At 41.5% G+C, this 24,138-nt stretch overlaps 1 protein-coding gene across 4 annotated transcripts in view; it reads right to left on the reverse strand.

Moving 5' to 3' along the window:
- Nucleotides 1–24,138, reverse strand: part of bicd1a (bicaudal D homolog 1a) — a 424,408-nt gene that overhangs the window by 281,348 nt on the left and 118,922 nt on the right. For 3 of the 4 annotated variants that reach the window (XM_072267812.1, XM_072267813.1, XM_072267814.1), the window contains exon 3: nucleotides 2,748–2,900. In XM_072267812.1, coding sequence (XP_072123913.1) covers nucleotides 2,748–2,900 — 153 coding nt within the window. Of the gene's footprint in view, nucleotides 1–2,747; nucleotides 2,901–16,226; nucleotides 16,451–24,138 lie in introns of those variants that run through there. The other variant, XM_072267815.1, reaches the window with a different exon arrangement.

The raw sequence follows: 24,138 nt of genomic DNA on the forward strand, positions 1-24,138 counted from the left end.
AAGGCACACATCCATTAATTTTAAAAGAAAGCCTCTTTAGATTAATCATATGTAGGACAAATCATATTGTCTGTCTGTTCACTACCCACATATTCACTGTCGCTTTTAAATAGGATTACAGAAAAGGGACTTCTTCGGTCAGTTCCTCTTGACTTTTGATTTTAACCAATTTCACATAAGCTACAATTCAATTTATATCCAGAAATACAGGGCTTTAAATTCCAGCAATGGGCAGCAATAGGTTGACCTTAGGTATAAAGGCAACTCTTGGAAAAGATATATCCCAAGGTGATGCATTATGAAGCTAACAGCAACCATTGTTATTAGACCGCTCCTTCTAGATTCTGTTAAGTGAGGTTAAATTCAGAGGTCCTGCCGCTCCATAAGTTGAACAAGTTCCCTATTAAAAACTCAGAAATCCTTGAGACATAAATTTGCAAAATTTACTCACTAGATAACCTTAATTTATTCCAGAGGAAGTTAGAGCTGAGATATTCGGGATTAACTGTTTTTTTAATTGTCAAGCAACATTAATAATATCAGGAAAAAAATCATCTTAAGACTTTGATTAATAAGTTTAAAAAGCTGCACTTTTTCTTTCTCCTTATCGCATCACACTTAGCCCCTTTGCTTTCACTTTCAAACTGTATCTCCTATATGTCCCAGTTTAAAGCCTTCATTTCTACAGTTCACTACTCATTCAAGTCATAGATATTCTGTGTGAGCGCCGCAATGAATGAGAAGCCCAAATTGATAGCAGGATGCTGTTCAAGAGAACCTTATGACCAGCAAGTGCTGTTCCTTCACTGCTGACTACAAAATCCAGGGCAATGAATTATGCAAGTTGTCCATTAATTAGAGACTTTGAGCCCCATTATCCAATTAACACTGCCAGTTTTGTGTCCCACCTTCCATTCACTGAAACACTGCTTACCACATCACGCTCATTGGTTTTATTGTCTATTGTCTGTCCACGTGACAAAACTCACTTAGCCATCACTGCACATTAATTTAAAAATGGGAAATCAGTGGCAACGGGAGCAAGGATTCCAAAACTTCCTTCTAAAAAAAAAGCCTTTTTGACTTCACTTTTATTTTCTCAGTTTTGTTTGCATTTGAAAAATTATTTGGTTTCTCTCCCATTTTTCTTCCCTGCAGACTGCATATAGCCAGGCCTCCCCTTGTAGCACAGAGGTGGAAGGGGAATGAACCTCTTTACCACCTTCTGGCAGTGGAGCCCAGTAATTGATCGCGGGACATATAGAGAGGCAAAGGTTTGCTGCCTCTTCCTCTGCCGATGTTGGGGTCAAATTCTGGGTGATATAAAGTACTGTAATTGTCCCTTAAAATGACAGGGTATTAAAGTTGATTTAAAATTTGTGGTTTCTACATGTGGCCAACATTTTGTCCCATAAGCATCAAAAGTATCTAGATTCCTAGCTGAAACAGATATTGACACTTTAAGGCTTGAGAATATCAGTATGTTATATCGTTGTCATTTATCATGTCATTTGTGCAAACATTTCTGTTCAATCAACAGGGTAAGGGTTAAGTTGATACTGTTGTAGAAGGCATCAATTTAGGAATATTTGTCTTGCCATTGCCCAACATTTGATCAGTATTAATTAGCATTGCTTTTCTGCTGTATAAATATGAAGACAATCACTAGCCATAACTTGCATATCAAAACCTTGCACAAGGCATCTAACTCAATCTAGTTTCTTTTGTTTTTTGAATTCCCCCCCTCTCCACTTTACTGGTGCATAAAGCTCAGTATTTGTCATGGTGTATTTGCATTGAACTGCTGTGAGAATATTGTTGCATCAAAAAATAAATATCAGGATATCCTTAGGACTGTTTCTAAAACCCACCTTAAAATTTCTAACAAGCAAATTCACTTTGTCTTCTGAATATTCAACAGGCACCCAGAGATGAAAATTAAAATGTTGGTTACCTTAATTTAATAAGTACCCCCAACTAACTCATGAAGTTTATGCATACTGCCATTGGATACTTAATCTGACAAGCAACTAAAGCCCTTTTCAGATATTCCTGCAGTTTTGTTACAGTTAAGAATGCTTTGGATGAAGAAATGGACTCTGCTTCATTTTGCTCAGATATATGGCATCTATTGAACTGCAAATCACATATTAAAAGAATAAACTAGAAGCATATATACTAAATGAATATAGACTGAGGGAGATCAGCAATATTTTTCTGCCTATCTGTAACCTGAAGTGTATATCCAGACGTCAGATTCAATATTGAAGCTGCATAGTTTTCTGCACCTCAAAGTGGATAAATCATCTTGTAAAAACTTCAGGAAATTTATATAAATTTACATGTGGATTATTCTTGTTTATTAAACCCTTATCCTGTTGAATGAGCAGAAAAAATGTTATGCATAATACTCTAAGGATTAACAAATTTAACTCCTTTATAAAGTAGTACCTCTAGTTCAATAGCTCACGGAATCTATACCACTGGGGTCCATACAGTGTCTTTGTAAGTGTTCTGCACCTTTAACCTGCTGACTCTGCATGAGTAGTAACAAGCAGGCAAAAAGTAAATTTACATACAGATGTACCATAGCTAATACTTGACCAACACATGCAAAAGAAAATCAGAAAAGTTCTCAAGAGAAACTGAAGTGCAGCTGTTCCAAGTCTAACAATTATAAACACATTTTAGTTTTTATTGTACAAGTTGTTGACAGCATCTAATAGATCCGTACCAGTGCCACATACCTGATTTTGCTTGAGGGTTGAGACAAGCTTCTGTAGAGTGATGTTCTCCTCTTCTAACTCAGTGTAGTCCTGCAGTAGTCGCGTTTCACGAAACTTGTATTCTCGAATCTCATCTTTCATTCGTATTCGCTGCAGCTCCAACATTTCATTATTCTTAGTAGGAAATAAGAAAGACAAAGATAAGCTGATTCATTCTAGTTGCTGAACTACCATGTCCCTGAGGCAATATATTTGATGGGCTTCCTTTTCACTCTAGGAGGAGTGAAATTATCTGAAGAACCATACACCATTTTGAGTGACACACAAACTACTGCAAAACATGATTCAATTACCCTTAGTCTGTATTAATAAATATGGATAAGGTTTGTAAAATAATTTCTCTCAAACTTGGTGCCAGTTAGAAAGAAATAAGAATGATTGCTATTTAACATTTAATAGAGGCTGCCATTGGCTTGAATTTCCAAAACACGTTCAACATTCAATTAATTTTCTTTTCCAACAGAGACTTCCCTTGTGTGATGTCATAATTGAGAACTAAAAGAAGAAAAATAATTTTCTTAAAATAATGTTTTATCCCCAACATTATCCCCTGAAGAGTAACTTCGTGAATCAGTATTGCAGCTTCCATATTACATTTCTTTACATTCGCCAAAGACATGTCCAGGACTACGGTCCATACATTTGCACTCACTAATAGGTCATTACTATAAAGTATGTCTGGTGATCTTTCTTGCCCTTAGTTCAACAGTATAAAGGGTGACTATTGGATGTCTATCATTACTCCATCTGAGATGTTTTAACTCAGCAGAAATGTGGAATTCATTAGGCTTCTTTCTGAGCTGGATCGTACATACGAATAGGTAGAGGAACCAGGTCCTTATATCTCATTTGCAAATAGTGATGATATTCTCTATTGTATTTATGCTGCAAAACAAATAACTTCAAGATCCTGGTGCTCTAAAAGTTGCCATTCCTCACGTACACTTTAAAAGACTTCACTACGGTTTGAATTGTGCCATAGATTTATTGGCTACCCCACAAGCCAAGTTTTGTCATTCAGTGAATATGGCATTCGAACAGGTCAGCACTTTGTTGGACTGTATGTTTATCAACCAGTGATAAAAAGTAAACTGCATTCTTGCTCTTGAGTCAGATACTGTCTTTAATTTCATTTAATTCCATTTGGGACTGTGTACCAAGGACCTCATTTTATTGAGGTCAGCTTGGGTCGACCAACATTGTAAGGAGATATTCAAAAATAATTTCAGAAACAAAGGGGATAGATGCCCTCTCATGTGACAATCCACCATTCCAAGAAACAATTTTGTGAGCCTTGGCTGCACTTTGTCAATGATTAGATAGTGAATCTGGAACTGTGGACCATATTCCAGAAGTAGACTCATCAGGATACAGTAAGATGTTGCAAAAAACAGCCAATATAATATTTGCCTTCCTAACTGTCCATTGTGCTTGCTTGTTAACTTTCAGAGATTCGTGTACAAAGACCATTTACTCTGAACACCCACCCCTTTTGATGTTTCACCATCTAAACAAAATTCCTTCTTTCGACCAAAGTTGTCGATTTCCCAGTTTTCCACATTACATTTCATCTGTATGTCCTGCCATTCATAGAACTTGTCAATTTCCAGCCCCTCCCCCACACCTCTTTTCTATCCTTTTTGTAGCTTACACTGCCAAATAACTTTGTATCATTAATAAACATGGATACATTATAATTGATTTCTTCTTCAAAATTATCAATATCTTTGATATCCCATATCACACCCACCCAAATCAAAACTTACCTATTTACTCTTATTATTTACAAGCCATTAACTAATTATTATTAGCCATTATTTCTAAGTGCCATGTTACTCCTTCCTTAACACTTGATTTTAGCAATTTTTCATACTAATCTGATGCTAAACAAACTAATCTACATATAAGTCCTGTTTCCTCTTTCCCTCCTTTCTCAAAGAGTGAGGCTACATTGGTACCTTCCAACTGAGAGAAATTTTGGGATTCAATGTCCATGACATCCATCCATTTAAGCTCCAGATGCAGGTAATCAGGTACTTACTGCCTTTCAGCCCCATTAACCTCTGCATTACTAATATTTTACTGATAGTAATTTTTTGAGATCCTCATTCATCTTACTCTTTTAGTTGTCTGTAGACACAAGAGAACTCTGGAACAATTATTCTGGTTGTTCATGAAATCTGTCCTGGCCTTTTCCCTGTGGGTTTGTACAACCTAATGGGAAGCACATTCTCAATTGGATGGTAAAATGATTATTATGCACTGGGCAGTCAACTTCTTGGACCATTTGTGTGACCAGCAGAACAACAACCCAACCTCTTTCTAACCATATCCCGAGTTTATGGAGATGGTCCTTCTCTTTGACCATCTCTACAGTCGGCAGAGACAATCTGTCACCATGACGATCTCCCCAGCTCACAGAGGCACTCCCTCTATCTGTCTAACATTCTCTCCAATTCACAAAGATGCCACCAGATCTACTGAATACTTTTGACTTCTGTTACAGATGTTCAACAATTGTAGTATTTTGCTTTAGGATCATGTTGATGATGGATAAGGAAAACTGGAAGGAGAATGATGTGTCGACTCCAGATGGCATCAGACACAATCTCCATTGTATAGGACAGTGGTCCAGTTCTGTCCTTAATCTTTCCAAGTACCCACTTTTGATCATCTCTGTAGTCCCTCACCAGGACTGCTTGTCCAGGAGTGAAACACTAAACCTCCTTGTACGAGGAGCCTCAGTTTGTCCTGCATATTCCTTCTGAGATTGGGTTTGAGGAGATTCAAGCGTAAGTGCAGGGGATGACAGAGGAACAGCAGAACTGGTGAGTTGCTGGTTGTGAAGTGTGCTGCATTGTGATATGCAAAGAGGAAATTGGCAGGCTTCTGAGTCACTGTGTTCTGCTGACATTGCTCGCAGTGTGTTCTTTAGACACTGGACAAATCTTTCTGTCAGACCATTTGTAGCCGGGTGGTATAGTGCAAATGTAATATAAGACCATAAGATATAGGAGCAGAATTAGTCCATCTGGCCCATTGAGTCTGCTCTGCCATTCAATCATGGCTGATCCTTTTTTCTATCTCCTCCACAACCCCAGTTCCTGGCCTCTTCCCTGTAACCTCTGATACCATGTCCAATCAAGAATCTAAAAATTTCTGTCTTAAATACACCCAACGACCTGGCCTCCACAGCTGCATGTGGCAACAAATTCCACAAATTCATCACCCTTTGGCTAAAGAAATTTCCCCGCATCTCTGTTTTGAAAGGGCGCCCTTCTATCCTAAGGCTGTGCCCTCTTGTCCTAGACTCTCCCACCATGGGAAACATCCTTTTCACATCTACTCTGTCTAGGTCTTTCAACATTCAAAAGGTTTCAATGAGATCCCGCCCCCCCCCCCCATCCTTCTGAATTCCAGCGAGTACAGACCCGGAGCCATCAAACGTTCCTCAAATGATAACCCTTTCATTCCTGAAATCATCCTTGTGAACCTCCTCTGGACCCTCTCCAATACTAGCACATCTTTTCTAAGATGAGGGGCTCAAAACTGTTCACAATACTCAAGGTGAGGCCTCACCAGTGCCTTATAAAGCCTCAGCATCACATCCTTGCTCTTGTATTCTAGACCTCCTGAAATGAATGCTAACACAGCATTTGCCTTCCTCACCACTGACTCAACTTGCAAGTTAACCTTCAGGATATTCTGCACAAGGACTCCCAATTCCCTCTGCATCTCAGATTCCTGGATTTTCTCCCTGTTTAGAAAACAGTCCGCACGTTTATTTCTACTGCCAAAGTGCATGACCATGCATTTTCCAACATTGTATTTCATCTGCCACTTTCTTGCCCATTCTCCTAATCTGTCTAAGTCCTTCTGCATCCTACCTGTTTCCTCAAGACTACCTGCCCCTCTACCAATCTTCATATCATCTGCAAATTTGGCAACAAAGCCAACTATTCCATCATCTAAAATCATTTATATGCATGGAAAGAATTGGTCCCAACACTGACCCCTGCAGAACACCACTAGTCACTGGCAGCCAACCAGAAAAGGATCCTACTATTCCCACTCACTGCCTCCTACTAATCAGCCAATGCTCTAACCAAGTTAGTAACTTTCCTGTAATACCATGGGCTCTTAACTTTGTAAGCAGCCTCATGTGTGGCACCTTGTCAAAGATGCAACATCCACTGCATCCCCTTTATTTATCCTGCCTGTAATCTCCTCAAAGGATTCCAACAGGTTTGTCAGGCAGGATTTTCCCTGAAGAAAACCATGCTGACTTTGTACTATCTTGTCCTGTGTCACCAAGTACTCCATCACCTCATCCTTAATAATTGATTCATCTTCCCAATCACTGAGGTCAGGCTAACTGGTCTATAATTTCTTCTCTGCTGCCTTTTTCCCTTCTTAAAGAGTGGAGTAACATTTGCAGTTTTCCAATCCTCTGGCACCATGCCAGAGTCCAATGATTTTTGAAAGATCATTTCTAACACCACCACAGTCTCTTTCAGAACCCCAGGGTGCAGTTCATCTGGTCCAGTTGACTTATATACCTTTAGGTCTTTCAGCTTTTTGAGCACCTTCTCTCTCGTAAAAGTAACTGCACCCCCTTCTCTTCCTTCACACACTACAAAATCAGGCATACTGCTAGTGCCTTCCACAGTGAAAACTGAGGCAAAATACTCATTTAGTTCAGCAGCCACCTTGACACTTCCTGTCAGATCGCCGGCATGTAATAAGAGTGGGCTCTCTCACCTCCACCCCTCTGTCTCTCAACACAGGAGCCCATCAGGGCCGTGTACTAAGTCCCATCCTTCACTCCCTGTATACCCATGACTGTGTTGCTACCCAACGCTCTATTCTGCTAATTAAATTTGCCGATGACACTACATTGATTGCCCTTATCTCAAACAATAACGAGGTGAACTACAGGGAAGAAGTCATCTCTCAGATACAGTGGTGTCAAGAAAACAACCTCTTCCTCAATGTCACAAAAACAAAGGAGCTGGTTGTGGATTACAGGGGGATTGGAGATGGGCTAACCCCTATTGACATCAATGGATCTGGCGTTGAGAGCGTAAACAGCTTTATGTCCCTCGGCATCCACATCACCGAGGACTTCACATGGTCTGTACACACCAGCTGTGTGGAGAAAAAGGTACAACAGCGCCTTTCACCTCAGACGATAGAGGAAGTTTGGTATGGGCCCCCAAATTCTAAGAACTTTCTATAGGGGCACAACTGAGAGCATCCTGATTAGCTGCATCACTGCCTGGTATGGGAACTGTACCTCCCGTATTCGTGGGACTCTGCAGAGAGTGGTGTTAACAGCCCAGCGCATCTGTAGTTGTGAACTTCCCACGATTCAGGACACTTACAAGGACAGGTATGTAAAAAGGGCCCGTAGGATCATTGGGGACCCGAGTCACCCAATCACAATCTATACCAGCTGCTATCTTCCAGGAAATGGTACCGCAGCATAAAAGCCATTACCAACAGGCTCCAGGACAGCTTCTTCCACCAGGCCATCAGACTGATTAACTCACGCTGATTTGAGTGTATTCTATGTTACATTGACTGTTCTATTTATTATAAATCACTATGATTGCACATTGCACATTTAGATGGAGATGTAATGTAAAGATTTTTACTCATGTGTGTGAAGGATGTAAGAAATAAAGTCAATTCAATTCATCTTCTTGTCCCTCGTTATTATTTCCCCTGCTTCATTTTCTAGCGGTCCTATACCACTCTCATTTCTCTTTTATTTTTAACATACCTGAAAAAACTTTTACTAACCACTTTGATATTATTTGTTAGCTCGCTTCCATATTTCATCCTTTCTAATGATTTTTAGTTGCTCTCTGTAGGTTTTTAAAAACTTCCCAATCCTCTATCTTCCCACTAATTTTTGCTTTGTTGTATGCCCTTTCTTTTGCTTTTACAATAGCTTTGACTTCCCTTGTCAGCCATGGTTGTACTATTTTACCATTTGAGTATTTCTTCATTTTTGGAATACATATGTCCTGCACCTTCTTCATTTTTCCCAGAAATGCATGCCATTGCTGCTCTGCTAACATCCCTGCCAGCAGCTGCTTCCAATATACTTTGGCCAACTCCTCTCTCATACATAGTCATAGTCATACTTTATTGATCCCGGGGGAAATTGGTTTTCGTTACAGTTGCTCCATAAATAATAAATAGTAATAAAACCATAAATAGTCAAATAGTAATATATAGATTATGCCAGTAAATTATGAAATAAGTCCAGGACCAGCCTATTGGCTCACAGTGTCTGACCCTCCAAGGGAGAAGTTGTAAAGTTTGATGGCCACAGGCCAGGAATGACTTCCTATGACGCTCTGTGTTGCATCTCGGTGGAATGAGTCTCTGGCTGAATGTACTCCTGTGCCCACCCAGTACATTATGTAGTGGATGGGAGACATTGTCCAAGATGGCATGCAACTTAGGCAGCATCCTCTTTCAGATACCACCGTGAGAGAGTCCAGTTCCATCCCCACAACATCACTGGCCTTATGAATGAGTTTTCTATGTTTTTTTTTCTATGTTGATTCTGTTGGTGTCTGCTACCCTCAGCCTGCTGCCCAGCACACAACAGCAAACATGATAGCAGTGGCCACCACAGACTCGTAGAACATCCTCAGCATCGTCCGGCAGAAGTTAAAGGACCTCAGTCTCCTCAGGAAATAGAGACGGCTCTGACCCTTCTTGTAGACAACCTCAGTGTTCTTTGACCAGTCCAGTTTATTGTCAATTCGTATCCCCAGGTATTTGTAATCCTCCACCAAGTCCACACTGACCCCCTGGATGGAAACAGGGGTCACTGGTACCTTAGCTCTCCTCAGGTCTACCACCAGCTCCTTAGTCTTTTTCACATTAAGCTGCAGATAATTCTGCTCACACCATGTGACAAAGTTTCCTACCGTAGCCCTGTACTCAGCCTCATCTCCCTTGCTGATGTATCCAACTATGACATACCACTGTAATTTCCGTTACTCCACTGAAATACTGTTACATCAGACTTTACTTTCTCCCTATCAAATTTCAAGTTGAATACAATCATATTATGATCACTGGTTCCTAAGGGTTCTTTTAACTTAAGCTCCCTAATTGCTTCCAGTTCATTACATAACACCCAATCCAGTATAGCAGATCCCCTAGTAGGCTCAATGACAAACTGCTCTAAAAAGCTATCTCTTAGGCATTCAACAAACTCACGCTCTTGATTTTCCCAATCGACCTGAAAGTTAAAATCTCCCATGACTACCATAACATCGCCCTTTTGACTCGCCTTTTCTATTTCCTGTTGTCACCTGTGGTCCACCTCCCAGACACTGTTGGGAGGCCTGTATATAACTGCCATCAATGTCCTTTTATCCTTGCAGTTTCTTAACTCAACCCACAGGGATTCAACATCTTCCGATCCTATGTCACATCTTTCTACTGATTTGATGCCATTCTTTACCAGTAGAGCTGCACCACCCCCTCTGCCTACTTACCTATCCCTCCAATATAACGAGTTACCTTGGACATTCAGCTCCCAACTACAACCATCCTTCAGCCACAATTCAGTGATGGCCACAATATCATACCTGGCAATATTGCAACAAAATCATCCACCTTATTTCTTATACTACCTGCATTTAGATACAACGTCTTGAGTACTGTATTTGCAATCCTTTCTGACTCTGCATCCCTAATGATTTGGTACTCAGCCGGTTGGCTGCAACTAAGTCTCATCACCTGCCTGCCCCTCCTGACAGTCTGACTGCATGCTATCTTTACTTTTTACCATCTGTCCTTTCCTGAGTTCCTTCACTCCGGTTCCCACCACCCTGCCAAATTAGTTTAAACCCTGCCCAACAGCTCTAACAAACCTGCCCACGAGAATATTAGTTCCTCCTTGGGTTCAGGTGCAACCCATCACTTTTGAACAGGTCATACCTCCCCCAGAAGAGATCCCAATTATCCAAGAACCCTGTCCCTTGCACCAGCATCTCAGCCATGCATTTATCTGCCAAATCATCCTGTTTCTACCCTCACAGGCACGTGGCAGAGGCAGCAATCCAGAAATTACTATCCAGGAAGTCCTGCTTCTCAGCTTTCTACAGAGCTCTCTAAATTCTCTTTTCAGGTCCTTATTTCTTTTCCTTCCTACGTCATTGGTGCCAATATGTATCAAGACATCTGGCTGCTCCCCCTCCCTCTCCAAAATGTTGTGGACGTGATCTGAGACATCCCTGACCCTGGCACCTAGGAGGCAACATACCATCCCGGTGTCCCGTTCTCGTGCACAGAATCTCCTGTCTGTTCCCCTCACTATTGAGTCCCCTATCACTACTGCTCCCTTCTTCACTCTCCCTTCTGCACCACAGACCCATGCTCAGTGCCTGTAACCCGGTCGCCATAGCACTCTCCCGGGAGGTCATCCCCCACAAAAGTATCCAAAGTGGTATACTTGTTTTTGAGGGGAATGGTCACAGGGGTGCTCTGCTCTAACTGCTTATTTCCATTTCTCTTGCCAGTCACCCAGCTACTCATCTCCTGCAACTTCAGGGTAACTATTTCCCTGTAACTTTGATCAATTATCTCCTCACTCTCCCGTACAAGCCAAAGGTCATCCAGTTGTTACTCCAGATCCCCAACACGGTCTTCAAGGAGCTGCAGCCAGATGCACTTCACGCAGATGTAGTTTCCCAGGAGACTCTGGGTCTCGCAGTTCTCCAACATCTGGCATGAAGAGCACACCACAGCCATTTAAATGATACAGTATGAGGGGAAAAAAAACCCAGAAAGGAAACCTTAACAGAAGCTTTAAACAGAGCCGACGCCTCCTCCGAGCCGAAGCCTGGTTTGAGCCTCCTCCTGATAATGGCCGCCCCAACAGTGGTTCTGTTGACGCCGTTGATAGGCCACGTACAATGGACAAATGCTCTCAAAGCTCCCTTTTTAAATAACTGACGTCAGCCTGCGAGAAATCCCTCTTGGTAAAGCTCTGTTGGAACCACTGATAGGCCATGTCCTATGTCCTATTCCATTTATTTTCAGGAATGACTGATACTGTTACACAATGAACTGTGGTCCGTTGTCACTGACCCTGTGTTCTGGAACACCAGTCCTTGAGAAGAGGCTTCTTAACACATCAACAGTGTGCAAGGCTGCAGTGGAAGCTATTGGGAACAGTTCTGGCTACTTTGTAGCTGCATCCACTGCTACCAAGAAATTTGGGCCCATGAATGGGCCAGCAAAATCCACATGAATCCTCTGCCAAGGCAATGCTGGCCTTTCCCAGGAATGGGAAGGTGCTGCCCTTGGCATCTTCTGGATGTGTTCGCAGCCCAAACAGTGCATGCTGCTCGATCTGCTGATCTATCCCAGACCACCAGACAAAGCTCTGAAATAATGCTTTCATTTTGACCACACTTAGATGACTGGCATGTGGCTCATCTAACAGCTTAGCTCTCAGCTTGGGTGGTACAACTCTCAATCCCCACATAAGACAAACCCCTTATCAAGGGGAAGTTCATCCCAGCACAGGTAAAAACAGGGGACCGGGAATTTCTGCTGCACATTCCGGCTATTTTGGGTTGCCATGTAGACCTGAGACAGTGTGGGGTCTTTTCCAGTTTCCCTTTGGATCATCTCTGCCATAATAAGGAGACTTTTGATCTGCATTAGGGAGAACACATGAATAGGAGTCTTCTTTTCTGTAAATTTTTCAGATATTTCCTTTTTCAAGGGTAAACTGGGCAATCCATTAGCATTTTCATGATTAATTGTCCTCTTGAATTCAGCCTTGTAACTGTGTCCACCAAGAAACAGAACTGATCTGTGCTGCTGCTGTAGGCGGAACACCACTGTGGATTGAAAATAGACACTAGTGGTTGATGACCAGTAATGAGGGCAAACTCTCTCCCATACAAGTACTGGTTGAAATAATTTACACCTCAAATCAGACTCAAATCCCCTCTGTCAATCTGTGTGTAATCCTCCTCTGCAGTGGTAAGGGCACGTAATGTAAAGGCTATGGGGAGTTCACTTCCATCACTCATATGCGACCTGACTTCACCTATACGACCAAAGCGACCAAGTCAAGCTTCACTGGGTGATGTGGATCATAATGTGCGTGTAGTGTCTGATGTCACCATTTCCTTTACCTTTTGGAAAGCCACCTCATACTGCTTTGACCACTGCCACTTCTTCCTATTCTGCAATAATGAGTTCCAGGGATAGAGCACAGTAGCCAGGTTTGGCAGGAACCTGTTACAGTAATTGACAAAACCTAAGAAGGACCACATCTGTACCATGTCCTTTGACCTTGGATTTTCTCAGGACTCTTAAATAATTCTTGTGCGTCAATGCTGTGACCACCATAAATGATACTTGGTTTGAAGAATCTACACTTGTTGCATCATGCTTAGACACCATAATCTTCTAAACTTTATAACACTGTCCTGAGATTTAGGAGGTGTTTCTTGTCATCCTCACCAGTAACAATGATGTCATCAAGGTAACACTGAGTACCTGGACAACCTTACAGCACCTGGTCCATAGCTTTCTGCCAGAGTGCAGGTGCAGTTGCTATTCTAAATATAAGCCTACTATAGTGATAATGCCCTTTGTGAATGCTTCCGGTGAGAAACACTTTGGACTCTTCTTCCATCTCCATCTGTAGGTAAGTCTCAGCTAAGTCCATTTTGATGAAGTGTTTCCCTCCAGAAAGGTTTGCAAGGATATCCTCCATCCCGGGAAGAGGTATTGATCTACTTTCAGTACTGGGTTAATGGAGAATTTAAAATCACTGCAGATCCCGACAGACTCATCCTTCTTGGCTATTGGGACTACTGGCATTGCCCAGGGGCTCCACTCAAACGTGGAAAGGAGTTCTACAGCCTCTATACCATCTAGCTCACTGGTTCATTTATCAGAGATGGTATAAGGAACCAGACAAGCTTTGTACAACTTGGGTATGGCCTTTTCATTTAACACTATTTTACTCTTGATATGTTTGAGTTTCCAATGCTATTCTTAAACACTACTGTGGCGTCACCCAGTACCTTTCTTAATTCACTTTCAGTTGACTCTATTGCAAGTGATGTAGCATGCAAACGGTGGACGGATGTCCATTCAAGTTGTAGTTCTCTCAGCCAATCACTGCCCCACAACGCTGGCCTTCCTGTTTTTACCACATACAAGCCCAATGTGGCTTGTTGGTTGTTGTATTTCACTGTTACAATTCTCATTCCCACCAGAGTTATCATTGCTCCAGTATAAGTTCTTTGTTGGATATCTGTTGGCTTCAGTTCAGTATCTTTGAAATGCTGTTCAAACTCATTTAGTGGAATAACTGAAGCAGGCAAGCCAGTGGCTGTTTTAATTACTTTGCCATTCACTTCCGGTGTAAGCCATATTGCTTACCTCTTTTAACAATGCAAATCTCAAGGCTAGCTGGTCTGTATCAATCTCATCATTATCAGTTTTTCTCATCAGCAGCATGCAGATTTGTGCTCTTTTTGAAAAAGACAGTTAACTTTTAATCTTTTTCTCTTCCTTGTGAAGTCCACTTATTTTTTTTTCTGTCTGACATCATCTAGGTATGTGTCCTACTTTGTTGCATTTTCTACAAGTTTCGCCTTTAAACCTGAGTTGGTCTGGAGTATGGGAGCCCCACTGGTAATACAATTTGTTTGGCCAGGCAGGTTTCTGTTTAGATGTTGCCATTTTGTTCACACTCACTTTCATTCCTGACTGCAAACCAATAGCATCTCTAGCTGCTGTTTCCATTGATACAATGAGTTCAATTGTTCTTTTAAATGTGAGTTGTGCTTCAGTTAGGAGCCATCTTTGAATGCTTTCTTGTAAGATCCACAAACTAAACAATCTCTCAATGAATCATTCAGCCCATTACTGAACTAACAATGCTGTGACAATTTCTGGAATTCAGCCATGTAAGCTGAAATGGACTCCCCTTCCTTTTGATTCTGCTTATGAAACCTAAAGTGTTCTGCAAATAACAATGGTTTTGGATCTAAATCTTCCTGCATTATGTTCACGATATCAGTAAAACTCACTTCAGCTGGTTTGGTTGGAGCAGTTAAACTTCTAAGTAACCTATGTTTTTCCACCCATTTCACTCAGCAACACTGGCAGTCACTTTGCTTCAAAGTGCAGTTTAATTTGTTCAGTCTACATTATCCGGTTATCTTTTGTGTAATCCAACGTGTCTATCTTTGCGATGTAGCTAGCTACTTCTGCTTTTCTATTTATTTATTTATTATTATTATCATCAGTTGGTTCTCACTGTTTATGAACCCTTGGCCATACTTGTTGCTTGTTAATTTCAGCAGTTTTCTGCCTTTTATTTTTAACTCAAACTTTTGCCTTTCGAAGAAAAACATGCCGTGCTTCAACAAATAGGAAGTAATTACGGGTTCATTTTAAAACTTTCTCATGGCAACTGTTAAGTTTTGCAACTCAAGAAACTAATCAAAAGAAAAACACAGGAGCCAGGATGAGTTTCATCTATTTAGGTTTTCTTTTCCTTTTTCAGTGAGGCACTCACATATGACATGGTGATGTAATGACATATTCCATTCATGTACTTTTTACATATAACCCATAATGAATTATGTAAACAAAGAATGCTTACTCAAACAATATAGTTAACAATATTATTGAGATATTATATACACTACACTGATGGCAGATTATGAGTTTTAAATTTCAATGAAAGGTTGATCAGGACACCGATGCTGTGAATTATTTGCTTCACCCAATCAACCAGCCAAGGAGAAGATAGGGTTGGCAAGAGCATACAGTGATATTGGCAAAATTCATATATGATCTTTTTGCTATTCATGTTTCACATTTATGTCTGTGTTTTATTAATAATGCTATACATTGTTCAGACATCACTCTAGAAAAAATCTGACTCATTAGGTTTTACTAATAGGTTGGACTCATTGAGTTCTCAGTGCAGAGGGAGAAGTAAAAGATCCTGCCTATATTCAAATTCCCTGGATTATCAATAGAATTCAGTTATTTAATTCACACTATCAATTCAAATTTTAATTCCATTTTATTGGATATGGAGATCTGAAATGAGCCACCTTGCTGACCGGACCATCATTTGTCTCCTATCCTGTTGCCTCAGTTATGCAGATTGTGATTTAGTACTATCAGTATTGCTTTTGAAGATGATTGCTTAAAAATTCATTATTACTCAATGTGTTCTACTCAAGGTCTTCAGAAATATTGCATGCAAACCCAAATTTCTAGTTTATAACCAGAAGTCAATAGAGTAATATCAAATTGCAAATATTTCATCAATTATTAATTAATACATAGAGCCTAATTTGAGTGAATAAACTTCAAATGAGACTTGAATACAAAATTATCTGTTAAACATCTCTAATCTTTCATATCTTTTAAACCTGAAACCTTTTGTTCCTAAATAATTCCTCTGAGAAAGTTTCCACTCAAGATTTTCCACTTGCTTTGATTTGCTCTGAGGATTTGAAATCTTAAAATATTCTGAAATCCAGTTCATCCTCATTGCAAAACCTCTGAATTCCCTGTATACTGTTGAATCTTAAATATGAACTTGTATTATTCAATACCTTCTATCATTCTTCTTTCTGAAAAAGAATAAATAATCTTGATGTTAATGAAGCTGAAATGCAGCTTGCTTGGCTTTCTTTAACAAATAGAACCAAAAGTTCAATTAAAAAAACATAAGAGATTCTGCAGATGTTAAAATTCTTGAGCACCACACACAAACTGCTGGAGAAACTCAGCACACTAGGCAGCATCTTTGGAGGGGGTAGACAGTCGACATTTTGGGCAGAATCCTAATGAATGGTTTTAGCCCAAAATGTTGACTGTCTATCCCCCTCCATAGATGCCGTCTGACTTGCTGAGTTTCTCCAACACTTTGAGTGTGTTGCTCAACGTTTCAATAGGTCAGATATAAAATGTTATTTTTATTGTTGTCTCACCTGTAGTGTTGGCGTAGCCTATAAACTATATCACAGACTTTTGGAGCAATGGTTTCATGCACATCTTCTCTTGGCATGATATGGGATTTACCAGTACTTCTGCTTTTTTCAGCTCTTGCTTTTGCTTCTGTCCGCTTTTTTTCAAAGATGACAGGCTTTGCCTGGACTGTACAAAGGGGTTGCAGTTCTTTTCAGCAGACACAGAATTGTTATCAATGGGGGACTGCAGTCATCTACTTGCCTGATCCTACCACCTGCCAGAGGATTATAAATTGTTTTCCAGGACAGACTGCATGTGATGAAAACTATTAACTATTAAAAATAATGACTGCATCACAAATCAATGATCAGAATAAATAAAGGACCATGATGTAATGAAACTCAATACCAAACGCAGTCGTAAAACATTGCTACTTATATCTTCGCGTGATGTGATATATTACACATTATGCTGCAGTGGTTCTCTGTCAAATATATTTTGAGGATCATTCTTTTCAGCTATCATTAAAGATTGATTCAGCTGATGCACTTGATCTTGTGTACATAATCTCTTAAAATTCATTTGAGAAAGTACCAAATAAATTAATGGCTTTGAAATTAAAAGGATATTCTGAATAAAATTGGTATAAAGGGCAGAAAGCAGAAAATACTGTGGTATTTCTAAAGGTCAGGATTCAGACCATTGCTCTTTTACAATGTTAATTAAGAATATAGACTTACAGATTCAGGATTGATTGCACAAAACTAGGCAATCCGCAGAGAATAGTAAACTTCAGGAAGCCATGGCATGTGGTAAATGCTTTGCAGGTGAAGTCTAATGTTGGGAACTTTGAAATTATACTTACTGGTTCGAAGAATAATAATAGAATTTTAAAGGAGGTGCACAATTTTAAATGCTGTAAAGGAATACAAATGGACTCAGATGTGGGTACAGGAAAATTTGAGAGGCTGGTAAAAAGAAAAACACAAGGAATTCTCAGATCTACTAATGTCAGTACAGGGGTAGAAATTCATCCCAGTCACTTACACTAAATAGTGAAGTTTGGAAGTACAAAACTCCGTTGACGTCAAGTACAGGGAAAAATAGTTAGACCCAAATGTAAATTTATTATAATAAATGCATAAATGCTGGAAATATTCAGCAAATCAAACAGGAAAGAGAAACAGATTGCTTTTAAACTGTAACATTTGTTTTTGTTTCAGATTTCCAGCATCTTCATTATGAAATATATTATTTAGTGATAAACAATGCTAAAGCTTTATAAACCACGAATTGTGCCCTTCTAGAATATTATGGAGAATTCTGGGCAGTAGGATTTATAATGGATTTTAAGACCTTACAGATGATAGAGAGGGATTTATCCAAATATACTCGAAGTGTAGTTGTCCGCTTCCATGGAGATGAGAGAAATGGTGCTGCTCACTTCAATGCAGAGAAAGTTGAAAGGAGATTTGATAACAAACATGTATTTTAAAGTTTGAAGGATTTAGTTTGAATTATTAAGAAAACGTGTTCTTCAAAGGCCAAAGGACCAGTAACTATAGAGCTAAGTTGACTGATAAAATAATACAGGTTGAGAAGAAACATTTTAATGACATACTGAGTTTGATAGCTATAATGAGTAGAAGCAGATTTAAATATCATTTTCAAAAAGGAATTGGATTATTTCTTGGTGAAAATAAATACAGAATTTTGAGAATGAATAGAAAAGTGGTGTCAATTGGTAGCTTAATCAAAAAGCTAGCAGAAGCACATTAGGTTAAACAGCCATTTCAGCATTGCCTCATTACAGGATTATTTTCAGATATTATCTGTCATCTCTAATACTTAGATTCCATTATTTTACTTTCTGGCTAAGACATAGATGACACCCATCCTGGTCTCTGGCAAATACAAATAGCCAGTTTCAAGCTGAGTTAGAGAACAGGAACCACATTGACTCAATAACCACTTTCTCTTCTCTGCTCACACTTCATCTATAAACATAACAACATTATAATTCATTCCTCTGTACCATATTATACCTAATTTTTAGATATATACACAAAGGTTTATTCAAATAATTACAACATTACAGTAAGATACTATTCTTCAATATAACACACTTTTTACAGTTTCAAGTTAAAATATGGTTATCATTGTCCACATTAGCCTGAAGTCCCTGAGAGGCCTACTGTTATTGGACATGCCCCATTGACCTGTGTACACTGCCGTTCCTACTCCATGGATACCTGGGCCCACAATATGTCATTGTACAGCATTGTGTACTGACAGTCGACGCTCACTGTTGCCAGTGCTATCATTTGACCAAACAACAAAACACAGTTTCTGTGAACTTTTCACTGATCATCACCGCTACAGAGCTCATTTCAGTCTGACCTTCACTATTCAGTAGTAGAGAATGCAGCGACAGTAGGTAACTATGGCAACCTTACACTATGTCAGCAGTTCTACAGAATGCATTGATCGTCTTATAAATGTGTTGATCATTGCTGCTTGAGAGCATATTGGAAGTCCACATCTCCCTGTTCACCAACAGTACAAACCATCTAACCTTACCTCATTGCTTGCCAATGTTCCCAAGCTTGCTTGTTGGTCCCTGGTCACACCTCAATGTTTAACAATGGTACAAAATGCTTTGATGAATAGCTCACTATTCAAAGTTTCAGAATGCACTTTTACAAGTCACTGCACATGCATGCTAAAAAAGTACCTTTACAGTCCACGGCACACTTCACAGCTATGCCACAACATGCTCTGATGTCCCACACTTCATCAACAGTCCCTTCCCATTGCTAACAACAGGAATTCTGCAGATGCTGGAAATTCAAGCAACACACATAAAAGTTGCTGGTGAACGCAGCAGGCCAGGCAGCATCTCTAGGAAGAGGTGCAGTCGACGTTTCAGGCCCTGACCCTTCGTCAGGACTAACTGAAGGAAGAGTGAGTAAGGGATTTGAAAGTTGGAGAGGGAGGGGGAGATCCAAAATGATAGGAGAAGACAGGAGGGGGAGGGATGGAGCCAAGAGCTGGACAGGTGATTGGCAAAAGGGATATGAGAGGATCACAGGACAGGAGGTCCGGAAAGAAAGACAAGGGGGGAGGGAACCCAGAGGATGGGCAAGGGGTATATTCAGAGGGACAGAGGGAGAAAAAGGAGAGTGAGAGAAAGAATGTGTGTATAAAAATAAGTAACAGATGGGGTACGAGGGGGAGGTGGGGCCTTAGCGGAAGTTAGAGAAGTCGATGTTCATGCCATCAGGTTGGAGGCTACCCAGACGGAATACAAGGTGTTGTTCCTCCAACCTGAGTGTGGCTTCATCTTTACAGTAGAGGAGGCTGTGGATAGACATGTCAGAATGGGAATGGGATGTGGAATTAAAATGTGTGGTCACTGGGAGATCCTGCTTTCTCTGGCGGACAGAGCGTAGGTGTTCAGCAAAGCGGTCTCCCAGTCTGCGTCGGGTCTCGCCAATATATAAAAGGCCACATCGGGAGCACCGGACGCAGTATATCACCCCAGCCGACTCACAGGTGAAGTGTTGCCTCACCTGGAAGGACTGTTTGGGGCCCTGAATGGTGGTAAGGGAGGAAGTGTAAGGGCATGTGTAGCACTTGTTCCGCTTACACGGATAAGTGCCAGGAGGGAGATCAGTGGGGAGGGATGGGGGAGACGAATGGACAAGGGAGTCGCGTAGGGAGCGATCCCTGCAGAATGCAGTGGGGGGGGGGAGGGAAAGATGTGCTTAGTGGTGGGATCCCGTTAGAGGTGGCAGAAGTTACGGAGAATAATATGTTGGACCCAGAGGCTGGTGGGGTGGTAGGTGAGGACCAGGGGAACCCTATTCCTAGTGGGGTGGCGGGAGGATGGAGTGAGAGCAGATGTACGTGAAATGGGGGAGATGCGTTTAAGAGCAGAGTTGATAGTGGAGGAAGGGAAGCCCCTTTCTTTAAAAAAGGAAGGCATCTCCCTCGTCCTAGAATGAAAAGCCTCATCCTGAGAACAGATGCGGCGGAGACGGAGGAATTGCGAGAAGGGGATGGCATTTTTGCAAGAGACAGGGTGAGAAAAGGAATAGTCCAGATAGCTGTGACAGTCAGTAGGCTTATAGTAGACATCAGTGGATAAGCTGTCTCCAGAGACAGAGACAGAAAGATCTAGAAAGGGGAGGGAGGCGTCGGAAATGGACCAGGTAAACTTGAGGGCAGGGTGACCTCCTGTCCCATGATCCTCTCATATCCCTTTTGCCTATCACCTGTCCAGCTCTTGGCTCCATCCCTCCCCCTCCTGTCTTCTCCTATCATTTTGGATCTCCCCTTCCCCCTCCAACTTTCAAATCCCTTACTCACTCTTCCTTCAGTTAGTCCTGACGAAGGGTCTCGGCCTGAAACGTTGACTGCACCTCTTCCTAGAAATGCTGCCTGGCCTGCTGAGTTCACCAGCAACTTTTATGTGTGTTCCTTCCCATTGCTGATTGATGTCGCAGAAGACACTAAGCGTTTCCCATTACAAATCCCCACAGTTAGAGAATGCATTTAGTGCCTGCACTCGCTGCCTGTCAGTGCTACCGGAAGCATTAATAATGTGCTTCGCTACATATCAACACTTTCTAAGGTGTTTATTTGTCTTCACAGATCAGTAGTGCTATAAATGCATTGACAATAGGGACATCGTCGCATTCACCACCATGGTAGCATGACAGCGTAGCGGTTGGTGTAATGCTTTACAGTACCAGCTGTCGCATTAGAGTTCAACTCCTGCCACTGTCTTCCAGTAAGATGGCGACACGTTCAATCATGTAGCTTCTACGGGGTCAACCAAAGGTGTTATTGTCTTTTTTAAATGTATTTTTCCACAATTGCTAGACCCTGCTGAACATTAAGAACTTAAAAGTCCTGCCGGTCTACCCCATCAGCGAGTTGCTCATTGGCGGAGAACCTGAAGGAGCTGGGCTTGGTGCGGATACCACTGCTGCCCACGGCAGAGAGGCATGCGAGGAGTCAGTGTGCGAAGTAGGTACGCACTCTAACACCGAGTGATGGTCTTATTCAGTTTTCTTGTGATCACAAGACCCTGCTGGACATTGTTCATGTGGAATGCTGCAAGTCCAACGCACTGATTTATTGGTGGATGGAGGAGCAGATGGCCTCGGTCACAGAGAGGACTAGACCTCAAGCTGCAGCGTTGCCTGTTCAGAGCCGCCCGGGGATAGGCGTCAGAGTCCGTGCGTTGCTCTGGAGGCGGTGTGGTGGTGTGACACAGCATCCATGCTGGCGTTGTTGTTGCACCCCACCCCCACCCCTCCAGTATTCACTTGGCAGAAAACCAGCTGTATTGTGGTCGACTGCAGATTTCTGCAATGTTCCTGGACTCAGGGTCGTAGACTATATTTTTTGCGTGACTATATTTTAAAGATATCTTATATCGTATCTTATATGCGCCTTGTATTGTGTGTGACTGTTGGTACACTGTTTCACACCTTGGCCCTGGTGGATTGTATCATTTGGCTTGATGAATGGGTATTCAGGTATGGTTGAATGAAAATTAAACTTGAACTTCAAGGAGTTTGTACATTCTCCCCATGATCACATGGGTTTCCTCAGGGTGCTCTCGTTTCCTCCCACCTTCCCTAGCTCATTTGACCATAAGACCATACGGTATAGGTACAGAATTAGGCCATTTGGCCCGAGTCTGCTCCACCAATTCATCATGTCTTATCCACTTCCCTCTCAGCCTCATTCTCCTGCCTTCTCTCCATAACCCTCCATGACCCTCCATGACCTGACTAATCAGGAACCTATCAACCTCTTCCTTAAACACACCCAATGACTTTCCTCCTCAGCCATATGTGGCAATGAATTCCACATATTCACCACTCTCCGGCTAAAGAAATTCCTCCTCATCTTCCTTCTAAATGGACATCCTTCTGCTCTGAGGCTGTGTCTTCTGGTCTTGGACTCCCGCACCACGGGAAACGTCCTCTCCTCATCCACTATATTGAGCCCTTTTAGGGTTAGCGAATTGTGGGTATGCTCTGGAAGCATCTTTGCCCAACACTTACAGGCCGCCCAGCACAGTCCTCGCTGATTTGATGGATTGCAAAAAGCACATTTCACTGCAAACAACAGGAATTCTGCAGATGCTGGAAATTCAAGCAACACACATCAAAGTTGCTGGTGAACGCAGCAGGCCAGGCAGCATCTCTAGGAAGAGGTCTTCGTCAGAAGAGTCTCGGCCTGAAACGTCGACCGTACCTCTTCCTAGAGATGCTGCCTGGCCTGCTGCGTTCACCAGCAACTTTGATGTGTGTTGCAAGCACATTTCACTGTATGTTTCATTGTCCATGTAATAACTAAAGCTAATCTTATCTTAATCTCATTGTCTGGTCATGCTATACAACAGAATGGTCCACATCTCACCACTCATCGGTACTAACAAATGTATTGGCCATTCATGCACACTGCTCAACATTGTTGAAGAACACATTGACAATCAACACATCAAAGGTACAGAACGCATTGACAATCTGCTCATAAATTGAAAGAATTCATTGATAGTGGTCTCCTCACGGCTCCGCAGTGCTACAGAATAAACTGACTGTCTCACACTGATCCTAAAGCCGTCGTTGACTACATGCAGTTCACAAGTTATCAATGCAAGAAAATTTATTGCTCCTCTCGCTACAAAGCAAATTTATTGTTCACACTTCACAGCTCATCAATATTGCAGAACCATTTTGCAACTTACAAATCATAACTGCTAACAAGTGTGTAAGTATCAGCAGTCACTGTCTGCATTGACAGGCCACACCACTCGTGCAGACGTACTACATAACACATTACTAATTCATATCTCAGTGCTCATCAATGGTACAAAACAGACCGGCCGTCTGCATCTCACTGTTCATTGATGCTGCAGAACTGCAGTGCCCGGAGTGGCTTAATAAGCTGGGCTTCACTGCTCATCAGTGTTTTAGAACATATTGGCTATATTTATATAACAGATCAGCAATATTATAAGACCATAAGACACAGGAGCAGAATTAGGCCATTCAGCCCATCAAGTCTGTTCCACTATTCCAACATGGCAGATCAATGCCATCCTTCTGCTTTCTCCTCATAATCTTTAATGCCCTAACTAACCAAGAACCTATCAACCTCTGCTTTAATATATCCGCAATGTCGACTGCACCTCTTCCTAGAGATGCTGCCTGGCCTGCTGCGTTCACCAGCAACTTTTATGTGTGTTGTTTAAATATATCCAATGTCTTTCAATATTTGCTAGGTTTCGATGAGTTCCCCCTTCATTCTCTCCAAACTCCAGCGA

The sequence above is a fragment of the Mobula birostris genome, chromosome 9 (genome assembly GCF_030028105.1).
Source record: "Mobula birostris isolate sMobBir1 chromosome 9, sMobBir1.hap1, whole genome shotgun sequence".
In the NCBI taxonomy this organism is placed as follows: Eukaryota; Metazoa; Chordata; class Chondrichthyes; order Myliobatiformes; family Myliobatidae; genus Mobula; species Mobula birostris.